This window comes from Spermophilus citellus, assembly GCF_964194105.1.
Source record: "Spermophilus citellus genome assembly, chromosome: 7".
NCBI classification, from domain to species: domain Eukaryota; kingdom Metazoa; phylum Chordata; class Mammalia; order Rodentia; family Sciuridae; genus Spermophilus; species Spermophilus citellus.
In genome coordinates this window covers 106,862,143-106,883,673 of record NC_138188.1, presented here as the reverse complement: position 1 = coordinate 106,883,673, position 21,531 = coordinate 106,862,143, and the positions used below count along the sequence as shown (strand labels likewise).

The 21,531-nt window shown below is 39.2% G+C and overlaps 1 protein-coding gene across 1 annotated transcript in view; it reads right to left on the bottom strand.

The window, feature by feature from the left end:
- Positions 1 to 21,531, bottom strand: part of PARP14 (poly(ADP-ribose) polymerase family member 14) — a 47,715-nt gene that overhangs the window by 17,528 nt on the left and 8,656 nt on the right. Inside the window, exons 3-9 of the mRNA XM_081300620.1 lie at positions 20,206 to 20,239; positions 16,972 to 17,214; positions 12,897 to 13,133; positions 10,083 to 12,343; positions 4,743 to 4,979; positions 3,403 to 3,624; positions 785 to 860 (exon numbers count right to left, since the gene is read on the bottom strand). Of these exons, the coding sequence (XP_081156746.1) occupies positions 785 to 860; positions 3,403 to 3,624; positions 4,743 to 4,979; positions 10,083 to 12,343; positions 12,897 to 13,133; positions 16,972 to 17,214; positions 20,206 to 20,239 (3,310 nt within the window). The remainder of the gene's footprint in view (positions 1 to 784; positions 861 to 3,402; positions 3,625 to 4,742; positions 4,980 to 10,082; positions 12,344 to 12,896; positions 13,134 to 16,971; positions 17,215 to 20,205; positions 20,240 to 21,531) is intronic.

Genomic DNA, 21,531 nt, shown 5'->3' with positions numbered 1-21,531 from the left:
ATAAAATTTCACTGAATGTATTCAACAGCAGAGTGGATGGAGAAAAGATTCAGTGAACTTGAAGGCAGATCAATATAAATTATCCAATCTGTAGAGAAGAGAGAAAAAAGCACGGGGGGGGGGGTGGGGGACTGGCAGGGAGAAGAACAACTACTCAGAGACCTGAGAGACATGACTGAAAAGTTTTGCAGTCACATGGTTGGACTATCAAAAGGCAACAGAAAAGTGCAGGAAAAAAATTTGAAGAAATAATGCCCCCCAAATTCCCAAATTTGATAAAAGACATTTTTTTAGTCTCAAGAAGCCTAAGTGAAGCTGGACGTAGTGGTGCACACCTGCAATGTTAGAGGCCACCTTAGGCACCACATTGAAACCCCATTTCAAAAAAAATAAAAATAAAAATAAAAACTCAATGAACTTCAAACAGGATAAACTGAAAAACAGCAGCAGCAGCAAATTTGATAGAGGAGAAGCATTTGGTTGACATGGTCTTTCAACACGTCTGTTTTAGAAAATACATGCTATATTATGCTCTGAAAGTAGTAGTGTTGTCACTACTTAAATACCCACTATATGAATTACAGAATGTGGCCCTCTTTTCTCTTTTACCCCAGATCAGATAAACATGGCCAGTGTCTTGCACACTTAGGTGTATGGAAAATAATTATGTTATTTATCACTCAATTTTTTTTCCAGAAAAACCATCACTATCATCTTCTACCAGTCACTTGGATAGTTACTTAGAAACTAGAAAGCATTTGTCAATTTAAAAGCTTTACTGAACCTTTTGTATCTTCAGCCTTGGGGATTTTGTCACTAAGATTTCCATTTTTCCTTCTGGCAAATTCATCTGAAAATGCCTGGAAATACAAACACAGTTTTGACCATTACCATCCAGTTGATGAACGAGTTTGATTTATCAGGGTTTTTCATCTTGCAAGTGTATATACAGATTTAGAAAAAAAAAATGTTAAACAATATTATTTATTTCTTTATGGATTTTTAAAGTTATGAAAATAATACATATAATTCCTTTTCTACAAATGTGTGCTATGAAAATTAACAAAGATATGAACACAGATAAAAATACAAGGATATTCATCAGAGTGCTATTCATAATAGAGAAAAAAATAAGTTAAAATCCAATGGGAGGCTGGGCTCAGTAACACATGCCTGTAATCCCAGTGACTCAGAAGGCTGAGGCAGGAGGATGTGAGTTCAAAGCCAGCCTCAGCAACATAGCTAGTGAATGTATTCTAGTGTTGATGAATATGTGAATTTCATTTCTTTGAAGAATCATCACTTTCTTCCTCCTTGTTAAATAAACAACAGAGACTTTTATTGGGGGGTGGGGATAGAATCCTGGCTGAAGTCTGACACAGTGATGGGAGAGGGATGGGAAGAGACTGCTTAGTGAGGTCTCAGAATCACCAGCCTCCGGGAGTCAGACAGGTAAACTACCCCAGTAGAAGTGGACTGATTTGAGTTTGGAGAATTAGAAGACACCTGCCACTCAGTCCCAGCAAATTGTTCCAAGCAGCAATTTCATTCTAGCTTATCAAGTCTTTTCAATTTTTAGGTCACATCATTTTTTTGAACATCTGGAGGATCACAAATTCAAAGCCAGCCTCACCAACTTAATGAGGCCCTAAGCAACCTAGTGAGACCCTGTCTCAAAATAAAAAATAAAAAGGGCCAGGGATGCAGCTCACTAGTTAAGTACCATGGAATTCAATCCCTGGTACAAAAAAAAAAGAGAGAGAGAGAGAGAGAGACAAAATGGAACAACAATGCTTATGTAGAATCAATAGCATTTCAAATGACATTGATGGTGTCTGTAGAGACTAAAGCTTGTTATAGAACATTTGCAGAGTACTCTGAGTGTTTAGGGGGAAAAATGTAGACTGGGATTGCTAGAAAATAGTGAGATATGATGGTTCAGGTCTGTGTCATGAAACTCTCCCATCTCTCCACTCAGTCATTCATTCAATAATGCTCAATACTTCGTGTTCTGACTTAGTTTGCTCTGTGTGTATAGATCCTAGTGCCTAGAGGAAGTATGATTTATAGACAGCAAAATATGTGCTACATACCTTGTTCCATGACCCACATCACCTCACATGATCTAAGTCACAGGGAAATTATTAAAAAGTCTTGTACTGAGCAAAAGTATCTGTAATTATACAGGCCAAGCAAGTGGACCACCTATTTTTCTCGGGTGACGTAGCTGCCTGATTAAAATGGAGGTTAAGATTTGTTTGCTTCCAAAGAACTTATAGATAGTGTCCAGATTAAAAAATAATAATAATAAAATAAAATACGACCTAAAAATTCAGATCCTCCTTTTATCCATGGACATCTTTTGGCTTCCTGGCTTCAATCTGTTTGTTAAATTCTTGCAAAATCGTGTAACTTCTCAAACATTTATTGTCATCTGCGCTACTAGATTATAAAGACTCAGAGGGCAGGGATGAGGGCTTAAATGTCTATGGTTCTCCCATCATGCCCAGGCCAGGGTCTCACCCACAGCTGATATTTAGTACATGTGACCTGATTGTCAGACTATGACTGAAGATGGTGCTGGCATTTCTCTCCTGCTCATATGGGGCAGTGCTTACTCTTTCTCATCAACCCTTCACATTACAGTCCATTGCAAATCCAGGAAGCACTTGTGTCCCATCCTGACATTTAACCATGTTAAAACTATGTAAAAATGTAGAAACTATATTTTTATAATATTATTAAAATTTTTATGTCCATGAAAGGAATCCTATAGGTTTCTTAAGGAGTCTTAAGGAGTATGTCAACTGTACTACAATATGTGAGCCTTATTTGGATTCTGATTCAAAGCTGTGAAGACCAAATAAAACATTTATGAGATAGTTGGAAAATTGAACACTGTCTTTATAACTGATCAAGTAAAGGAATTATTGTCAATTGATTTTAGGTATGAAATAGTATTGTAGTTATGTTATTTTTTAAAAAGAATCCTCATTTAAAATAAATTGATGAATGTTTAGAGAAAAATTATGCTTTGGGATTTCCTTCAAATATGTGACGAAGGGAAATAATATGAGAGAAGGGGAAATAAGTGTAGACAGAGATCAAACATATTGGCCACGGGTTGATAATGGATGTTCCTAAGGGAGTTCCTTAGACTTTTTTTTTTTAAATCTACTTTTGCATGTGTTTCTAATTTTCCTGAATATGTAGTTAAACTTTTTTCTATGTCTGTAATTTTTCTTGACACTTGTCAATGTACAACTAGTCAACATGACTCTCTTACTTTCCCTCTTGAGGGACAACATTAAAGAAACATCCTATTAGACCAAGAAGACATTTGAGAACATGATGCTCCACACAGAGATTGCCAAAATCATCAGGAATAAGACAAGACTGTACCTGAATATTTTCATGATCACTTGGGTGCAGCACAAAATAAACTTTTTGTAGTTTTTTCAGTTGATTTTTGCTACTAAATTTGAGTACTTCTGAAGTGATCAGTTCAGCAAATACGTTTTTAGGAAATCCCAAATTTCCTGTTCCTATTGCTGGAAATGCAATTGATTTTAAGGACAATTTCTCAGTGATCTTCAAACACTCTCTGATGATGTCTTCCATGATCTGAAAAGCACAAAGCACATCTTTATATATCTTGAGTTAGACCAAAAGGACAAGAATTTAGCACCTATGGCTGTGATCTCTATCTACTCCGTTTTGCTTTCAACTGAGGTTAAGAGAAATCAGAAGAGGAAAGATAAAATACAGAAGAGGAAAAGGAAATGAGAATGTAAGAGCTCTTCTACAACGATTCAAACTCAATTCACCATGAAGGAAAGAAGAAAAGCAACAATTCGTCTTAACCTTCACTGTCTTCCATCTCCTGCCCTCACCTTCCATAAAGTAGTATAATCTTCAGTCACTTTTCCTGACCCCCACTAATTACTGAGCATAATAATCAACTTGTATTACTAACTAGTTCCCAGAACAAGTCAGCTATGGCTGAAAGAAATGGCCATAATGATAAAAACCTTCTACCAGAAAGTCACAGTATTACAGAAAAGAAACAGACAGGGTCTACCTTAGAGCACACTGAAAGAAGAGTCCAAGGGGCTACCCTGGTCATAGGGAAAAAAAAATATTCAGACTAATAGAAATGAGTTGATTGAATGGATAGTAAAAGGGAAAGGGGATACTCTCAAGGAAAAGGGTGGGTCCTCTCAGAGAGGAGAGGGACAATATGCCTCTCCTAGAGCCGTGTCATAGAATTTTTTTTTATTTCTTAGATACATGACAATAGTGGAGTACATCACATTCATAATTATCCATTCACAGCATAATTTTTCATAACTCTGTATATAAAGTATGTTCATGCCAAATTATGCTATTATACATGAGCTCTCTTATTTTTTGCATACAATTCTTAATACACCTTTATACCACAATTTGTCATTTCTCTGTATATAAGGTATGTTGACACCAAATTCACATCTTCATACATGTATTTTGTATAATGATGACCGTCTCCTTCCACCATCCTAGCTATTCCCCTTCTCCCTCCCTTTCCCTCCCACCCCTATTCCCTATCTAGAGGTAATTTTCCTCCCATGCTCTCCCTCCCTACCCCACTTGTATTTGCAGGGAAATGGATGGCATTAGAGAAGATTATGCTATGCCAAGTTAGCCATCCCAAAAAAAATAAATGCCGAATGTGTCATAGAACATTTTAAAGCAGACCCTACCTTTCGTGAAGATGTGCTGCCATCTTTCCAGTGCGGAGCCACCACGTGAAGCACACAGTGGCAGTGCAGATTGCAACCACTGGTTTGGAGAACTGTGCCCACACTGACATTTACTCCTTGTCCAACTGCATTCAATTCCTCCTGGAGTTTCGGCCCAGCTTCTTTTAAGAGGGCCTGTGAAAGGAGCCCTGCATTGAGCCCAAGATTCGAGGGAACGGAGTTGACAATAACGTCGGTCTTAAAGACAAAACCAAAGATTCGTTTCAAATTCTTACAAAAGACATTCATCCATGGTAAGTATGTTCGAACCCTGGGCTCAGCACAAGGGGGACAACTAAGATGGCTGAGGTTTTGAAGACTGAAATACCAACACAGTGTTTTAAGACAGTTATTTAAGTAACACTCGAGGACAAAAGAGAGCTGTCAAAAAATAATATATAAATGCATAGTTCACTGAAGGGTATTCAGTGATGATGAACATGCCATGGGTGACATGGGACCTAGGAAATGGGAATAGTCACTCTGGACAGAGAGCAACAGGGAATAGCATGAACTCACTCACAGTGGACTGTGAGCTGTGAGCAGATTCATTTGACCTGATGGAGTCTTCTGCAGCAAAACGGGGTAAACCAGATGACATCTATTACACTGAGTTGGACAAAGAAAGCCCACCTCCATCCAAGCACCTGGATCCTCTGACAGACAGCGCCATGGAAGCTTTCCCACCTGAGCATTGGTGCAAGCCGATTGATTAATCAGACTACTTTAGAGAGGCCAAGAAAAGAGAGAAGGAAGGTGTCCTTCCCTGTGGTCACGGAGAAGTAATGCAGCAGTTAGTGGGGCAGCAGAAGCCACACATCTCTGGGAGAGAAAGAATGTCTTCATACTCAGGGTGACGGTGGCAAGAAACAGAGCTCATTCCCATTCCTGATCCATGGTCAAAAGAACATTGTGCTTTTTTCATTTTTGGTTGTTTTTTTTTTTTAATGGCAACAAAATTACTTTTGATTTTTGAAATAAGACAACAGTCAAGAACTTGAATAAATTCCAATCCTATTTCTATCAACCACTAACTGTGAGACTGAATGGATTACTTAACTCCTCTAAACCTTGATCCCTCGTCTGTGAAGGGAATGATCTAATTCTAAAAGCTACTTTATGGCACTGAATGAGAAAAATGCATGTCAAGTACTTAGCAAAATGCCTGGCACAAAGTAACATGCAATTGATGCCTGTGATTCTTATAATTATTACTTAAGCTTATAATAAGCAGAAATATAATATCTTACAGTACACTATTGTAAACTAAAGCAAAATTTTTTTAAAGTAATAATTTTAACAGAGAAAACCTGGTCCACAGAAAAGAAGACATATTTGCAAATCAAACATCTGATAAGGGACCTGTATCCAAAATATATAAAGAATACTTAAAATTCAATAATAAAAAAGCAACCCAATTTAAAAGTGGGCAAAGATCTAAACATTTCTTCAAAGAGATATACAAATGACCAAAAAGCACATTAAAAAAAAGTTGAAAATCATTAGTCATTAAGGAAATGTAAATCTAAACCACAGTAAGATACTATTTTATATTCACTGATGGCTACAATAAAAATGATATAGCATGGGTTAGCAAAGATGTGGAGAAACTGGAATTCTCAACCCTGCTGATAGGAATATAAAATGGTACAACCACTTTGGGAAATAATCTAGTAGTTCCTCAAAGTCAAACATGGAATTACTATGTGACCCAGTCATTCCACTCCTAGGTATGAACACAAAAGAAAAAAAATTATCCATATAAAAATTTGTAAATAAGTGTCCATAAGAACATGACACATAAAATAGTAGAAGGAATCCAAATGTTCATCCAGGGATGAATGGATAAACCAAATACATATCCATACAATGGAATATTATTCAGCCACAAAAGGAATGAAGTACTAATGCATGCTACTACAGGGAAAAACCCTTGAAAACATTCTGCTCAGTGAAAGAAGTCAGTCACTGAAAACCAAAAATTATGTTTCCATTTATATGAAATTTTCAGAGTCATTGAATCTCTAGAAACAGAATGTAAATTAGTAGTTGCCTACAGCTAGAGAGTGGACTGCATGAATTGATGGAATGGGAAGTGTCCCTAGGGACACAAGGTTTCTTTTTGGAGTGATAAGAATGTTCCAAAATTAGATTCTGGTTATAATTGCATACCTCTGTGAATATAATAAAGACTATTGACTTGTACACTTTGAATGGGTATGGTACATGAATTATCTCAATAAAGCTGTTTAAACAAAAAAGAGGATGAGGGTTACAGCTCAGCAGTAAAGTGCATGCCTAGCATGTGTGAGGCACTGGGCTCGATCTTCAGCCCACATAAAAACAGAAAAATAAAACAAAGGTATTGTGTCCATCTACAACTTAAAAAATTTTGTTTAAAGTTAAAAAAGAGGAGGGCTGGGGTTGTGGCTCAGTAGAGCACTCGCCTAGCATGCACGAGGCACTGGGTTTGATCCTCAGCACCACATAAATGTAAAATAAGGATATTGTGTCCATCTAAAACTTAAGAATAAAAAGTTTTTTAAAAAGTTAAAAAAGAGGGTGACTGATCATGACTATTAAACAATTTTCAACTTTTCTCAAGATAAGCTATAGGAATATGCTAAAACAGTAAATATATTCAGGATAAAGCAGTTTTAGTGTGTCATTATTTTTAATACCTTTATTCTACCTATTTATTTTTCTGTGGTGCTGAAGACCGAACCCAGGGCCTTAAACATGTTAGGCAAGTGCTCTACCACTGAGCTATAGCCCTAGCCCTAGTATCTCACCTTTTATTATATTATATTGGAGCCTGTTTGAATGGAAGCTTAGAGATACTTTTCTCTTGTAAAAAAAAAAATCCAAAGCAAAACATTTGGTGGATTTATTAAATCTAGTTCATTTAATCTCATGTAAAGTATATCTAACGATGTGTTATTTAAAGATAATGAGAACAAGTGACACCCAGTGGTGATAATTTAGGACTTTGGTCTTGGTCTTTGAACAAAGCATTCAGGCTTGGTTAAAATTTTCACTCTATTGTGATGCCTGTTTTTGGTATATTCTTTTTAGATATTTTCTAGGTATTTTTTTATGTATATTCTTTTAGTTTTTTTTAGGTATTTTCATATGTGTGTGTGTGTGTGTGTGTGTGTATATATATATATATATATATATATATATATATATATATATAAATTTGCCTTTAAAAAAATTTTAAGTATATTTTTATGTACATTTTATTTATTTTTTAAAATTTATTTTTATGTGGTGCTGAGGATTGAACCCAGGGCCTCGCACATGTGAGATGAGCCCTCTACCACTGAGCCATAACTCCAACCCCATAAATTTGCCTTTTAAAAAGTGGAGACACAGGGCTGGGACTGGGCTCAGCAGTAGTGCACTTGCCTGGCATGTGTGAGGCACTAGGTTTGATTCTCAACACCATATATAAATTTAAAAAAATAAAGATCTATCAACGACTAAGAAAAATATTTTTTAAAAAGTGGAGACACCAAAAACCTCAGAGTTGTCTGGTGGACATGAATCCCTCTGTCAGCTTTGGCTGCTTCCCTAGATCCCTCTGAAATCTGCAGAAAAAAGTTGGGGCTAATATTCACTGGAAGATACACCCATGGCCACGCTGGCCATTACAACACAAAGAAATGGAACTATTGCTTAGTAAAAAAGGTACTGCTCTGCCCCCAGTGCTTCCACCACCTCCTCCATTCCTTGTCAAGAATTCCTTCCCCAGGACTCCCCTCACCCTCCCATCACCCTCCAATTAAAGAAATACAGCCTGGCACAGTAGGAGGCATCTAGATCCTGCTTCAGAAAAGTGGCTGCTGTTCTGATTAGTTAGTGCCTGTGTTGCAAAGAATATTAAATAGCTTTAAAATATATATATTAGCCCCCTATCCCCTCCACCCCCACAAACCCTCAACCTTCAAGAATTGTTCCTGCATGATACCTGGACCTTGTTCAGGCCCACTTACCCCCTCCTTTCTTACACAGGATCAACAAACTGGTATTGGGTGTCCATATCTGCTGATGTCAGACTCTGGCCCCACGTTCACCTTTGCTAGGCTCCATTAGCAAGATTTCTGACCTCTGCATCCCCCATGCTCTAACTGTTGTGGATCTGCTATCAGTACACTTGACAAGAAACTAATCTTAGCTTTACCAAACTATGAAAAGTGTAAAAGCAAAGTAAACGAATCCAAAGTCATCTAAATGTATGATACCACTGATACAAAATGGAAAGACCCGACTCTCCCTCAAAGGGTGCTCTCCTGTTTTTTCTGTGTTTCTGTTTTTTACATTTTAGATTATTATTTTGCTGACAGCCACCACTGTGGAGCACATTCAAGTGGTCACCTTTTCTGTGTAGTCAGGCCAGATTGCCATCAAAGACACGCCATGATCACTCTGGGATACTTTGCCTTTGACTGCCATAGCTTCCAATGCCTGTGTCCATCCCAGATGACTCCTCCCCTCTGCAGCTACTTCAGGTGTCTCTATTCTGGTCCATGAGGAGCTCCTCTCCTCCCCACGACTAAACAGAAAGTGTGCAATTAGCCAGCAGGACCCTGGGTGCATATGGGAGCCCACTGTCTCTGCCTACATAAGCAGTCCTCCCCTCAACCTTGTCAGATCAGTTTCTGTACCGCTTCCCCTTAGGCTGCAACATAAGTCCTAATAAGGCTTCTTTTGGATGGCTTTATCTTGCCTATCTGTGATTTATATCCCAAGTAGAACAGGCTGAGTTGGTTATACCAAGATCTGGTTGAACATAAAAGGCTGCCAGGAAAGTGGCCAGGAGCCAGAGCTGGAAATACTGAAGGCATTAAGAGTCTAGGAGCCAAGCAAGCTCCAGAAAGCTGCTCTGGCTGCTAGGAGAGCTGTTAACACTGAGAGCTAAGAATTTGTGGATTACAAAGTTCAGTGCTGCTAACACCAAGGGAGCTGCACTTTGCCTATTCGCGAATTCTAACTGAAGTGAGCCAAAGAACACCCAGATGATTGGTAACATTACTTTGGATTTTCACATTTACTGGAAACCTAGTGATCTGATCTCAATACACTTTAAGCTCTCAAAAATAACTGGCCAATCTCTTTCACTAAGTGATTTGGTAAGTAGCCTAATTATCTAAAGGAAACCTGATTCAAGACCGAGATGGAGGGTGTAAGATTCTCTGTCTTGATTCTCCCCCTCAATCCTGGACTTTCTTTGGTCCTCAATGAGAGAGCTATACAATGAGAGCACCTTGGTGGTATGCCGTAAATAGGGACACTCACCTTAGCTTTCTGCACACCTTCTCTCTTCAACCGGATCTTTAGGCCCTCCGGGGATATCAGACATAGCTGGTTCTCTGATATTTTAACAGGCTGGACTGCTGCTGGTGCACTGAGCAAGGAAGCTTTATCTGGCAGGGAAACTGTACCAAGTGGGGGGTCTTTAAATACAGTTTTCATGGCTTCGACAAAGGCCTCAGTAGTCTTCTCAGATACGTCCATAAGGTAAATCTCTTTCAAGGTGCGCCCATCTGGCTTATATTGGAAGTTTGCTTTGATGGCTCGAACAATGGTCTCCACACACCGTTGTAAGGGAAAGCCAAAGATTCCAGAACTAATAGCTGGGAAGGCTATGGATTGGTACTTGTATTCCTCAGCTAAAAGGAGACTGTTTTCTACAGCTTTCCTTAACACGTGCACACACCACGGAGCGTCATCCTGCTTCCAATGGGGCCCCACTGCATGGATTACCTGGCGGCAAGGGAGCTTTCCTGCTGTTGAGATTGCAACATTGCCAGGTAGGAGTCTGCCTTCTTTCTTCACTATGTGGTTACAAGCAGTTTGCAGCTCAGGGCCTGCGGCTTTTAAGAGAGCAGCAGCAAGGCCTCCGGAATGCTTGAGGTCCTCGTTTGCTGCATTCACCACCACATCAACAGGAAACTGAGCCAAGTCACCCTGTAGCACAATCAGTGTAACTCCAGGGACCACATCCCTCTGAGACAAGCACTTCTGCCTATCAGGGATGCGTACCACCTTCTGTTCTTCTTCTTCTTGGAGTTCAATGAAACAACCAAACATCCGTCTGACCTCTCCTTTGTAATACCTCGCTTTCTCCTGGAAGAACTGCCTGGCCCCTGGCTTATCAATGCAGACGTTTTTAATGCAGACCAAATCCCTGACTTGCTTGACAATGTCCATACCCTCCAGTACGTCCTTCTTGGAGCCAATTAATACAATGCCTTTTTGTTTGTTCTCATGTTTGAAAACTACCTGCACATTTACCTTCTTTACCTTTGACCAAAATAATTGCTTTTCTGCCTTTAAATAGGCTCTAACCAAGGATGGCTCTACTTTAACTAATCTCTCTATTTTCACATGTTTTTCCAGGAAATCAAAAAGCAAGCTATGGATTTCATTTACTTCTCTCACACAGCCTGCAATGATGACCTCAGCTGGAGTTCCTGAAGTTAACTCACTGACTACCACAATACTTGCAGAGGAGCTATGTTTCTTTTGTAAACTTTGAGCTATCCCTTTCCACTTCTTGCCATTAAGAACTTCTTTGTCCTCAACCTGAATGTGCTTATAATTTAAGGTCTGGAGCATTTGTTTTTCAGCTTCTACCAGGACTGCCGAAGTAAAACTGGTTAAGAGAACAGTTGTACCCTCTAACTTGAAAACTGCAAGAATATTCTGTACTATAAAAAGAGATTTAGAAAATTCTTCACAATCTACCTGCTGCAAAAACTGAAAGACCTCAGGAGAGACCTGAATGTTTTTCTGGGTCATGCTGAACACCTTTTCCTGGATTTCACACTTGACTTTATACACATCTGCACAAGGCCCCTTCAAGAATAGTTTCTGAGTGGCTGCATCATAACAGATCTCCATCTCTCCACACTCCGTGCGTAGACGCTGCAGGACACCACTGTGTTCCAAAAGAAAATTCCTTTCTGGAGAAATGGTCATTTTTTCCTTTAGACTTTGCTCTTCCTTTCTAATTTTCTCAGTGGTGCTTTCTATTAATTCCTTGATTTTCAGGTCAATGCTTTGGACATCTTCTGATTTTCCTGCCAAGGTTGCAGTCTCCTTAAGTGAATCAAATTCAATAAAAATCTTATCTTCTTCTAAGTCATTTTTTATGATGTCCCACACTACTGGATCCACTTTAAATGAGGTAACTTCATACTTAGACCTGATGCCGGAGAGTGCTGTGGAAGCGTCTTCCTGCCAGGCCTTGATTCTGGGTCTTCTTTGATTGACTAAAGTGGCTGCAGGTCTGATAGTAACTTTACTGTTGACGTGGGACCACGTTAGCTCACAGTGACAACGTCTCATTTCATTATTTATATCTTCAATTAAGTGATTATTTTTCTGAAAGAACTTCCATAAGGGAAGATCCAGTGACTCTTGGAATGGTGCTGGAAGTTTAATCAGAGGCTTCTCCTTTCCATACAATGCTGTGCCCAAAGAGGTATAGTAGGGAAAGACAAACAGCGGCATCTTATTGAAGTTATGTTTCTTGGCCATGATGGTGTCTAACACTTTAAAAGTAAAAATAAATAAATAAGTAAACAAATAAAAATAAGGTAATCCAAATGTGATATATTTCAAATGAAGACAAAACAAAACTTTTCTTTCTTTCTTTTTGCAGTGCTGGGGATTGAACCCCGAGCCTCGTAAATGCTAGGCAAGTACTCTACCACTGAGCTACATCCCAGCCCCTTTAAGAGAAGTTATCTTTACCTAAACTTGTTGAAATTAATTTGAGAATTTATGTGGATGGCTAAAACACAGATCTCTTTTTTTAAATACAGTATTTTAAAAGTTCTAAGAATGATAGTTTTTTTTTTTTTTTAGTCTATATGGACTAAAGACTCATGAGAGAATTTCCTTTTATCTTTCAAAAATTTGACAGAGTTCCTCTCTGAATTACTGGCTTCCTTTAGTTTCATATCTCAGGTGAACTGATGATTGATTCAATTTCCAAAAAAATATAAATGAATGAATAAGTAAAATGCTTCAGAGTTTAAGTAACTGCTAAGATCTGCCAAAATGGCCTGGGAAATACCAGACGTGGTAGTTAATAGATACTACCTTCTCTGTCACAAAATTCAATCAGAGCTGCACTCTCTTCAGGAAAACATTCAACATGGGCAATGCTTCCCCCTCCATTACGAGGATTTTCAAAGAAAAGTCGTAACTGGTAGTCATCGATACCAGGCGGTAAGTTTTCAACCCTGATTGTTTTTGTTGCTTCCAGAAGTCTTGGAGAGAGCCGAAGTTGTTGAATTGTATGGTGCCTGGTACAATCACCAACAAATGTCATGACATCTACAATAGGAAAAAAAAAGATTATTATGTTATATCTATCATATAGAAGAAGTTGGCTATTAGTTGAGATAAGGGGGAGAGCTAAGTCCTCCATTTATAGACAAGATTTTAATAGCTACTGAAAATTTACATGCGTGCAACTGCCCATCTCTGAACAATGATGCATTCATGAATGTCTTACCTGGTTCACTGCTATTAAAATGTGTCCTTGCCTCCAGTCACTGCCCTAGCCAACCTGATTGAGGCTTTCTCTATAATACCATCTCCTTGTTTCACTCATTTCTCAAACCCTTCAATGGCTCCCCATTACCTGCCGGTATGAGTTCACGCTCTTCAGCTCAACTAACAATGCCCTTACCTTTTAACTCCCAACTAATTTCCAGGCATCACCTTTGGTTATTCTCTGCCATTCATTTTATTTTACATTCTTCTCCCCAAAATAGTCATTCTTTTTAACATTTTCCTTCTCTTTTGCCTTTGTATATATAATATCCTGTGTTTTTGGTTTTGCATTTTATAATGCTGGAGATTGAACCTAGGGTCCTATGCATGCTAGGCAAGTACTCTACCACTGAGTTATACCCCCAGCCCTTTTCTCCAATTTTTCCCCCTTTAAATCTTGATTCTATTCATCCTTCAAGACTCAGCCTAATTATCTCTTTCAAATTAGTAAGTATTCATAGTGGGCCCAAGATATGCCTAGCACCATTCTAGGATCTAAGGCTACAGAGATGACAAGTCCTTGCCAGTTCATCATCCAGGAATTAGGTGGTCTTCAAAGCAAATAAATTGCCTGCAGTGGGATGAAATGAGGGAAGACTAATTCTGGGAATAAAACTTGATTTCCAGAGTAAGTGGTCTCTGTTCTGGTTTTGAAGGATGAAGAGGGAGGTCGACCCGATAGACACGTCAGGCAGAGGGAACAGCAGTGGCACAGAATAGCTTAGTGTATTTTGGACATGAGAGGTACTGTTGGAGTAAGGCTTTACGGGAGGGAGACCAAGCCATCTTGCTGGATTCCCTTTCCTCCCATTTCTCACAGCTCGTTGCCCACAGCTGAGAGATGGCTTTTCCTCTTGCATCTTCATGATTCATTTACATACCGGCTTCCTCCTTGCTCCCATACTGTGAGTTTCTCTTTGTGCCCACAGCACCTAGACCAGTATCCAGTACATAGTAGGTGCTACAGTTTGGACCTGGAATGTCCCCCAATAGCTTGGTGCTATTGAGAAGTAGTGGAAACTTTAAGAGGTGGGACTTTGGGCTGGAGCTGTGGCTCAGTGGTACAGCACTCGCCTAGCATGTGTGAGGCCCTGGGTTCGATTCTCAGCACTGCATATAAATAAATGAATAAAAGAAAGTCCATCAACATTTAAAAAAATATTTTAAAAAAGAGAGATGGGACTTAGTGGAAGTCTTCTGGTCACTGAGGGGAAGGAGGAAGATAGTGGGACCCTGTCCCTTCCTCTTTCTCTATTGGCCAGGAGGTGAAAAGTTTGCCATGTGCTGTCACACTATGTGCTGCCTCACTCTAGGCCCAAAAGCAACAGAGCCAACCAACCACAGGTTGAAACCTCCAAATATCTGAGCCAAAATCAACCTTTTCTCTCTCTCTCTCTCTCTCTCTCTCTCTCTCTCTCTCTCTCTCTCTCTCTCTCTTTTTTTTTTTGGACCAGGGATTGAACTCAGGGGCACTCAACCCCTAAGCCACTTCCTCACCCCTATTTTGTATTTAATTTAGAGACAGGGTCTCCCTGAGTTGCTTAGTGCCTCGATATTGCTGAGGCTGGCTTTGAACTCATGATCCTCCTGTCTCAGCCTCTCAAGCTTTTCTATTTATAAGCTGATGATCTCAGGTATTTGATACAGTAAAAGATGTGGTAGTCAATAGATATTACCTTCTCTGTCACAAAATTCAATCAGAGCTGCACTCTGAAAGGTAACATGGAAGGTATTCAAATTCTTTGATCAACGAACAAAAGCAAATCCAATTTGATTTTCCCTTGTAAAAAAATAATAATAAACTTGAAATAAACAACTCCTCTAGCTGGATATGGTCACACACTCAGATAATCCCAGTACTCAGGAGGCTGCAATAGGATGTTCTCAAATTCCAGACCTGCCTGAACAACTTTGCAAGACTCTGTCTCAGAATAAAAATAAATGGGAGGGGATGTAGCTCAGTGGTAGAGCACTTGCCTAACATGCACAAGGTTCCAGGTTTAATCCCCAGTACTGCAAAGAAAAAAGAAAAGAAAGAATAGCCTTTTTATTGAACCTTTACCAGATCTCAGGTACTACGTTAAATGCCTTTCAAACATTTTCTCATTTAGTCTTTAAAGAAAATTTAGATAGGTGTTATTATCCCACTTTATAAACAAGTAAATTGAAGCACAAGGAAGATCGGATTTGGTTAGCCTTGTATAACCAGTTAAATGGCAGAGCTAGAATTTTGACTCCATGACCTATGCTCTTTTTTAAGAAAATATTTTATTTATTTTTATACTGTGCTAAGGACTGAACCCAGTGCTTCATATATGCTAGACAAGCACTCTGCCACTGAGCCATAACTCCAGCCCATGACCTGTGCTCTTAATTAATCATTCCATCATTATTTTCATGGGTTAATAAGGGCTTAGGACAGGAAAATTTCCTTGTTTTAGGTAGAGATATTTCTTCCTCTCGACCACGACTTTAAGGAGCTGTCATTTTCCACATCACATGTACTTATTTATTCCTGCATATGTGACCATGAAAGGACTAAGGAAAAACATGGCTCATGGTTTGGATATGAAACGTCTTCAAAAGCTCCTGGGTTAATGCAGGAATGTTCAGAGGTGAAATGATTGGATTGTGAGAGCTAGAACTTAATCAGTACATCCTAGTTTGAACAGACTAACTGGATGGTACCTATAGGCAGGTGGGGTGTAGCTAGAAGAGGTGGGTCACTGGGGGTGTGCCCTGGAAGGGTTCATCTTCCCTGTGGCCCTTCTCCCCTCTCTCTCCACCCCACCAATCTCTCTCTTTACCTCCTGGCTACCATAACAGGGCAGTGTTGTTCTCTACACCCTTCCACCATGATGTCCTTCCACACCTTGGGCCCAGAGCAATGGAGTAGGCCCATTATGGACTAAACCTCTGAAACCATGATGCAAAATAAACTTCTTCTCCTCTAAGTTGTTCTTGTTGAGTATTTTGGTCCTTGTAACAAAAATTTGACTAACACATATGGTAAAACTGATAATGGAAGAGACTGAAGAGGTAGGCTGCCTGGGTTCAAATCCAGTTCTTCCATTTATAGCACCTTTGTGCCTTTGTCTACTGGGGGATAATAAGAGTAATCTCACAAAGTTGTTGAAAGGAAAAAAATCAATTAATACATGTAAAGTGTTTAGCATATTACCTAACTTACAGTAAGTACTATGTGAGTGTTTATTTCCTTCTAGCAAATTCAGTTTGGTAAGAGATAAAAACAAACTTTTTTTAATGAGATAACACACGTAAAAATGCTTAGTATCCTTAGACTAGACTTCTAGACTTCTATTTCTCTCTCTCTCTCTCTCTTTCTCTCTCTCTCTCTCTCTCTCCCCTCCCTCCCTCCCTCCCTCCCTCCTCCGCCCCCCCCCCACACACATACATTCAGGAACCCAGACAAACATACAAGAATATTTAGTTTCAAAACCAATTTGCTTGTCTTAAAAAAAAAAGCACCAGTATTAATTTGGAGTCTTCTTTTACCAGCTACTAGAAAGAGTCAAAATTTCAGAGAGATTCCATTAACTGGGTGTCCCAAATCCCCAAATGTGGTACAAAAAAGGCTGATATCACTTGAGCTCACCTATGTGTCTTTTAAAGGTAACCACAGCGATGTCCAAATCGCGTATTATTTCCACCTGAAAATCATCACTGGTCAAGCCACTTATGTTCTCCACTAATAAGATTAACATCATGTCAGTCACATTTGCTGGGAGATTTTCAAATGCCACCAAAGAGGAAATGTTTTCACATTCTTTGGGGATAACTTCTATTTCTTCTGATGCACTATTGAGAGACAACTTTGTATCCAGTTCTTCTGACACATCTGATTTTAGGGAGACAAAAAGAAGTAAAACATATTATATTACCTACCATGGTCTTAGCAAAGTAAATTATCATAAGATAAATCCTCCCTGCCCCCATCTCTTTAGCTAGCTCAACTAAAAACAGGTCCTGGATAGTTTTTTACTTTATTTAATTAAAAATAAAATGTAGGGGCTGGGGTTGTGGCTCAGCGGTAGAGCGCTCTCCTAGCACAAGCAAGGCGCTGGGTTCGATCCTCAGCACCACATAAAAATTTAAAAAATAAAGGTATTGTGTCCAACTACAACTAAAAAATAAATATAAATAAATAAGTAAATAAATAAAATGTAGCATTTAATCATCTATTACTATTATCCAATAATATCTCAGTAGTTTAAGTTCAATTTTATTTCACCTTTTTCTGCCTCATTTCTATGAGGAACCTATCTCATCCTTCAGGTCATAGCACCTGACATATATTTCTATCATAGCACTACATTATAGTTATGGAGCTAAGCTTCCCCAAAGCAAACACATGTTTATTCACCCTAGTATTGCTGTCACACTGTATATTGAGGCCCAGTAAATGCTTACTGAACCGGAGATCTACTTGGCTCACTAAAGGAAAATAAGAATACCTGACGATGCACATAAACTCATGCTAAATTTAAAAAAAAATAGCTTAAAACTGGGGCTGGGGATGTGGCTCAAGCGGTGACGTGCTTGCCTGGCATGCATGGGGCACTGGGTTCGATCCTCAGCACCACATAAAAATAAAATAAAGATGTTGTGTCCACCGAAAACTGAAAAATAAATAAATAAATAAATAAATAAATAAATAAATAAATATATATATATGTATAAAAGCTTAAAATTCAATAATAACAACAAAAATAATAAATAAAAAACAAAAAAAATTCAATAACAACATAACTTAGCATTAAATGAGATAAGTATGACCAACCAGAATGAGTACTGGGCTAGGGTGAGGATCTATGCATTCCATCCCTGACTATGACTCTTCAGCCATGCAACCCTGGGCAAGTCTCTTAATTGTAAAATGAGAACAGTGGACCAAGTGAACTGAACAGGAAAGAGTCTTCCTAGCAGTACAGTTTTATGGCCCCACAATTCTTAGAAGCTTCAGCACCAAGAAGCTTGGTTAACTGACAAGTAAAAAGCATCCAGAACATTTAAAGAGTCCAAGAATTAGATAAAGGGACTGGACTGGCAGGGAAAGAAGAAGAAGCTGAGCAGGTCTTGAAGAGCCCAGAGAATCAGATACAGAAAGTCAGACAGAGGGTGCTAAGAGCAACAGGAGCACAAGCAGAGTCCTGTGATTGCCTGAGGCCATTCAGAAAATGGTCGGAATGGCCAAAGGACCTGTGTGGCTCCAATAGGAGCATTTTCAAGAGATGTGAGAAACAAGACTGGAGAGGTGGTCTAGATCCAGAATGTGGTCTGGACTTGACCTTGCAGTGGATGATAAAAGTGAATCATGGAAGGTTTCTGTGAAAAGGACAAGAAGATATTTAGAAATAGTACAGGGGACTGTTTCAGCTATCAGGAAACAGGGTGTCAGAAACAGAGGGACACAGCTGCCAGCTCCTGCCATGTTGGATTTGTGAGGTAATAAGATGGGCCTGTGGTGAGAAGATGGCTGAGGAAGACTCTTCAAAAAATAATAGGTCTCTCTGAACAAGAGATGTGGAAGGTCAAAGAGAAGATGTCTGAAGTTTCTAGTTGTTGAGGAGCAAATTATATATTTTAAGAAAAATAAGGAAGTCGGAAAGGATATTGGTTTGGGAGGAAGCAGACATAGGTGGCTTCAGATATTCTGGGTCTGACTTCCCAGAAGGAAGGTTGGACAGAAGGTCTGAAGCTCAGAAGGGACCCATAACTGAGATGCGGACTTGGAAGTCCCAGAATTTGTCAACCACAGGTGACCAGTATTTCTCTGTTCTTGTCTCTTCTCCAGGATCTTCTAGTTGCTGGTTTCCCCCTTTCAGGCCCAGCCCAGCTGGATCTGAACACTGGCTCAATATTCACATCTTGTGGTTCTGCTATGTGACTTTCCCTGAGCTGTCAGCTCCTCAGCGGGTTAAAAACCACAAAGTTGGTTTTCAACTTTCTGCATTGACTTTCAGGCATGTGTAATGCATCCTTGAGGCAGCGTCCTTTGAGATTTTAGATCTGTTAGATAACTTCTCCCTGAGATTTTGGATCTGTTAGATAACCACTCTCCATCCACGTTTCACTCAGCTCTGAAACCATCTACCCCATTCCAATCCATTTCAAGAGTCCTAGCCTTTTGGCCGTCATCAGAATTCAGTGTGGACCAACCATTCAACTCAGGACTTCTTCATGTCTCACAAGAGCCATTAAAAGATTTGATGAAGACCGTCTGACTCCCTAGCTGGTAACTCCCCTTAGAGTCTGAGTCAGGTAAAAACAGGTTAGAAAATGGTTGCAACATTTCCAGGACAATAAAAAAGGGGGTGGGGTCAGATATCATAAAAATATAGGGAAGATCTGCAAATAGAAGGAGTTGGAAAGGAAGGGAGAGGGGACAGGGATGCGGAGGAAATGTGGACAGAATGAATTGAACAAAACCACACAATGTGCTTATATAAATATACCACAGTGAATTCTATCAGTATGTATATGTATAAAGTGTCAATCAAAAGTAAATAAATAAACCAGAGAAAGGAAGCCCAGTAGAACAGAGGAAAGAGAATATGGAGAGGCAGGAGGAGAGAGAAAGGAGGGGCACTGGAGACTGAAATGGAGTAAATCAAATCCAATGCATGTATGGTTTTGTCAAAATGAACCCAACAACTATGTGTAACTATAATGCAAAGAATGAAGAGGAGGAGGAAAAGGAGGAGGGAGGAGGAAGGAGGAGGAGGAGGGAGGAGGAGGAGGAGGAAGGAACTTCCCCTAAATGCTTTCCTTACTTAATAAAAGCAAAACTTCTTGGTGAATGTCAGAATTATATCAATTGAGACTTTACCTGGTTCTTTGACATCTTCTTTGCTCTTGGATTCCTGAAACCCAAACAATAAAGTAGCATTAATGTATCACTAATAATTTCTTTACATTAGGAAAATGTCATGGAGAGGGCGCTGGGGTTGTGGCTCAGTGGTAGAGTGCTTGCCTGGCACGTGTGAGGAACATAAAAATAAATAAATAAAACAAAGGTATTGTCGTCTGTCTACAACTAAACAATTAGAAAAAGACAAATTTAATAAAAAAAGAAAGAAAGAAAATGTCATTGCATGCAGTGGTGCCCTTCTGTAATCCCAGACATTCAGAAGGCTAAGCAGGAGGATCACAAGTTGGAGACCAGCCCAGGCCACTTATCGAGACCCTGTTTGAGGGAACAAAATGAAAAGGCTAGCAATGTAGTTTGGTGCTTGCCTAGCATGTGTGAGGCTCCTTTATTTGATCCCAGCACTGTAAAACAAATAAATAAATAAAAATAAATGTCTGGGCTGGGGTTGTGGCTTAAAGGTAGAGCACATGCCTAGTACGCATGAGGCACTGGGTTCGATCTCCAGCACCACATAAAACTAAATAAACAAAATACAGGCATTGTATCCATCTACAACTAAAAATTTTTTAAAATATCCATGGAAGCATCTTGGAGATGAATGGTAAACAGAAATGATAACAAAAAGCTCTGATAGTGGAGCTCTTGAATGCATCTGGTGCCACATGTCAGAGCAGATCCCTGTACTAGACACAATAATTATTGGGGGGGAAAAAAAGGTAAAAATAGCAGAATACTCAATTCACACAGTATTTGGGATATGGAGTTGGGATATGGGGTAAGACCTAAATCAGGGAAACAGCTTAGCTCATAATTGCTTTTCCCCATTTAGCATTTATTGAATGTTTACTATATAACAAGCACTGTGCGTGTGCTTCGTTGAACTCATCTCAAGCCTCCCAATAATCTGACAATCTATTTGACAACTGAGGACACAGCATCTGTAGTATGATGTTTGGGAGACACTCAGATCCAACTGTAGCACTAAATATTAAACAGTATGTTTAAAGATGAAATTCTAATCCACATCTGCTTGCTCAACTTTTATTCTTTTTACTACACATAGTCGTAGAACTCATCTTTATAGAACTCACCTCAACCCTCAAAACGTTGTTTAAAAAAATTAGCAAGTTTCCAGTCAAAAAGAAGCCAAGACAAAACAATCTAAAATTTTATATCTGAAACTGATATTAGGATAACCACTGAATCTTAATTTTCCAAAAGTGTCTAAAATCAACAAAGTGCTTCATCCTTCATTGTTTTATACCATGTTATCACCACCCTCAC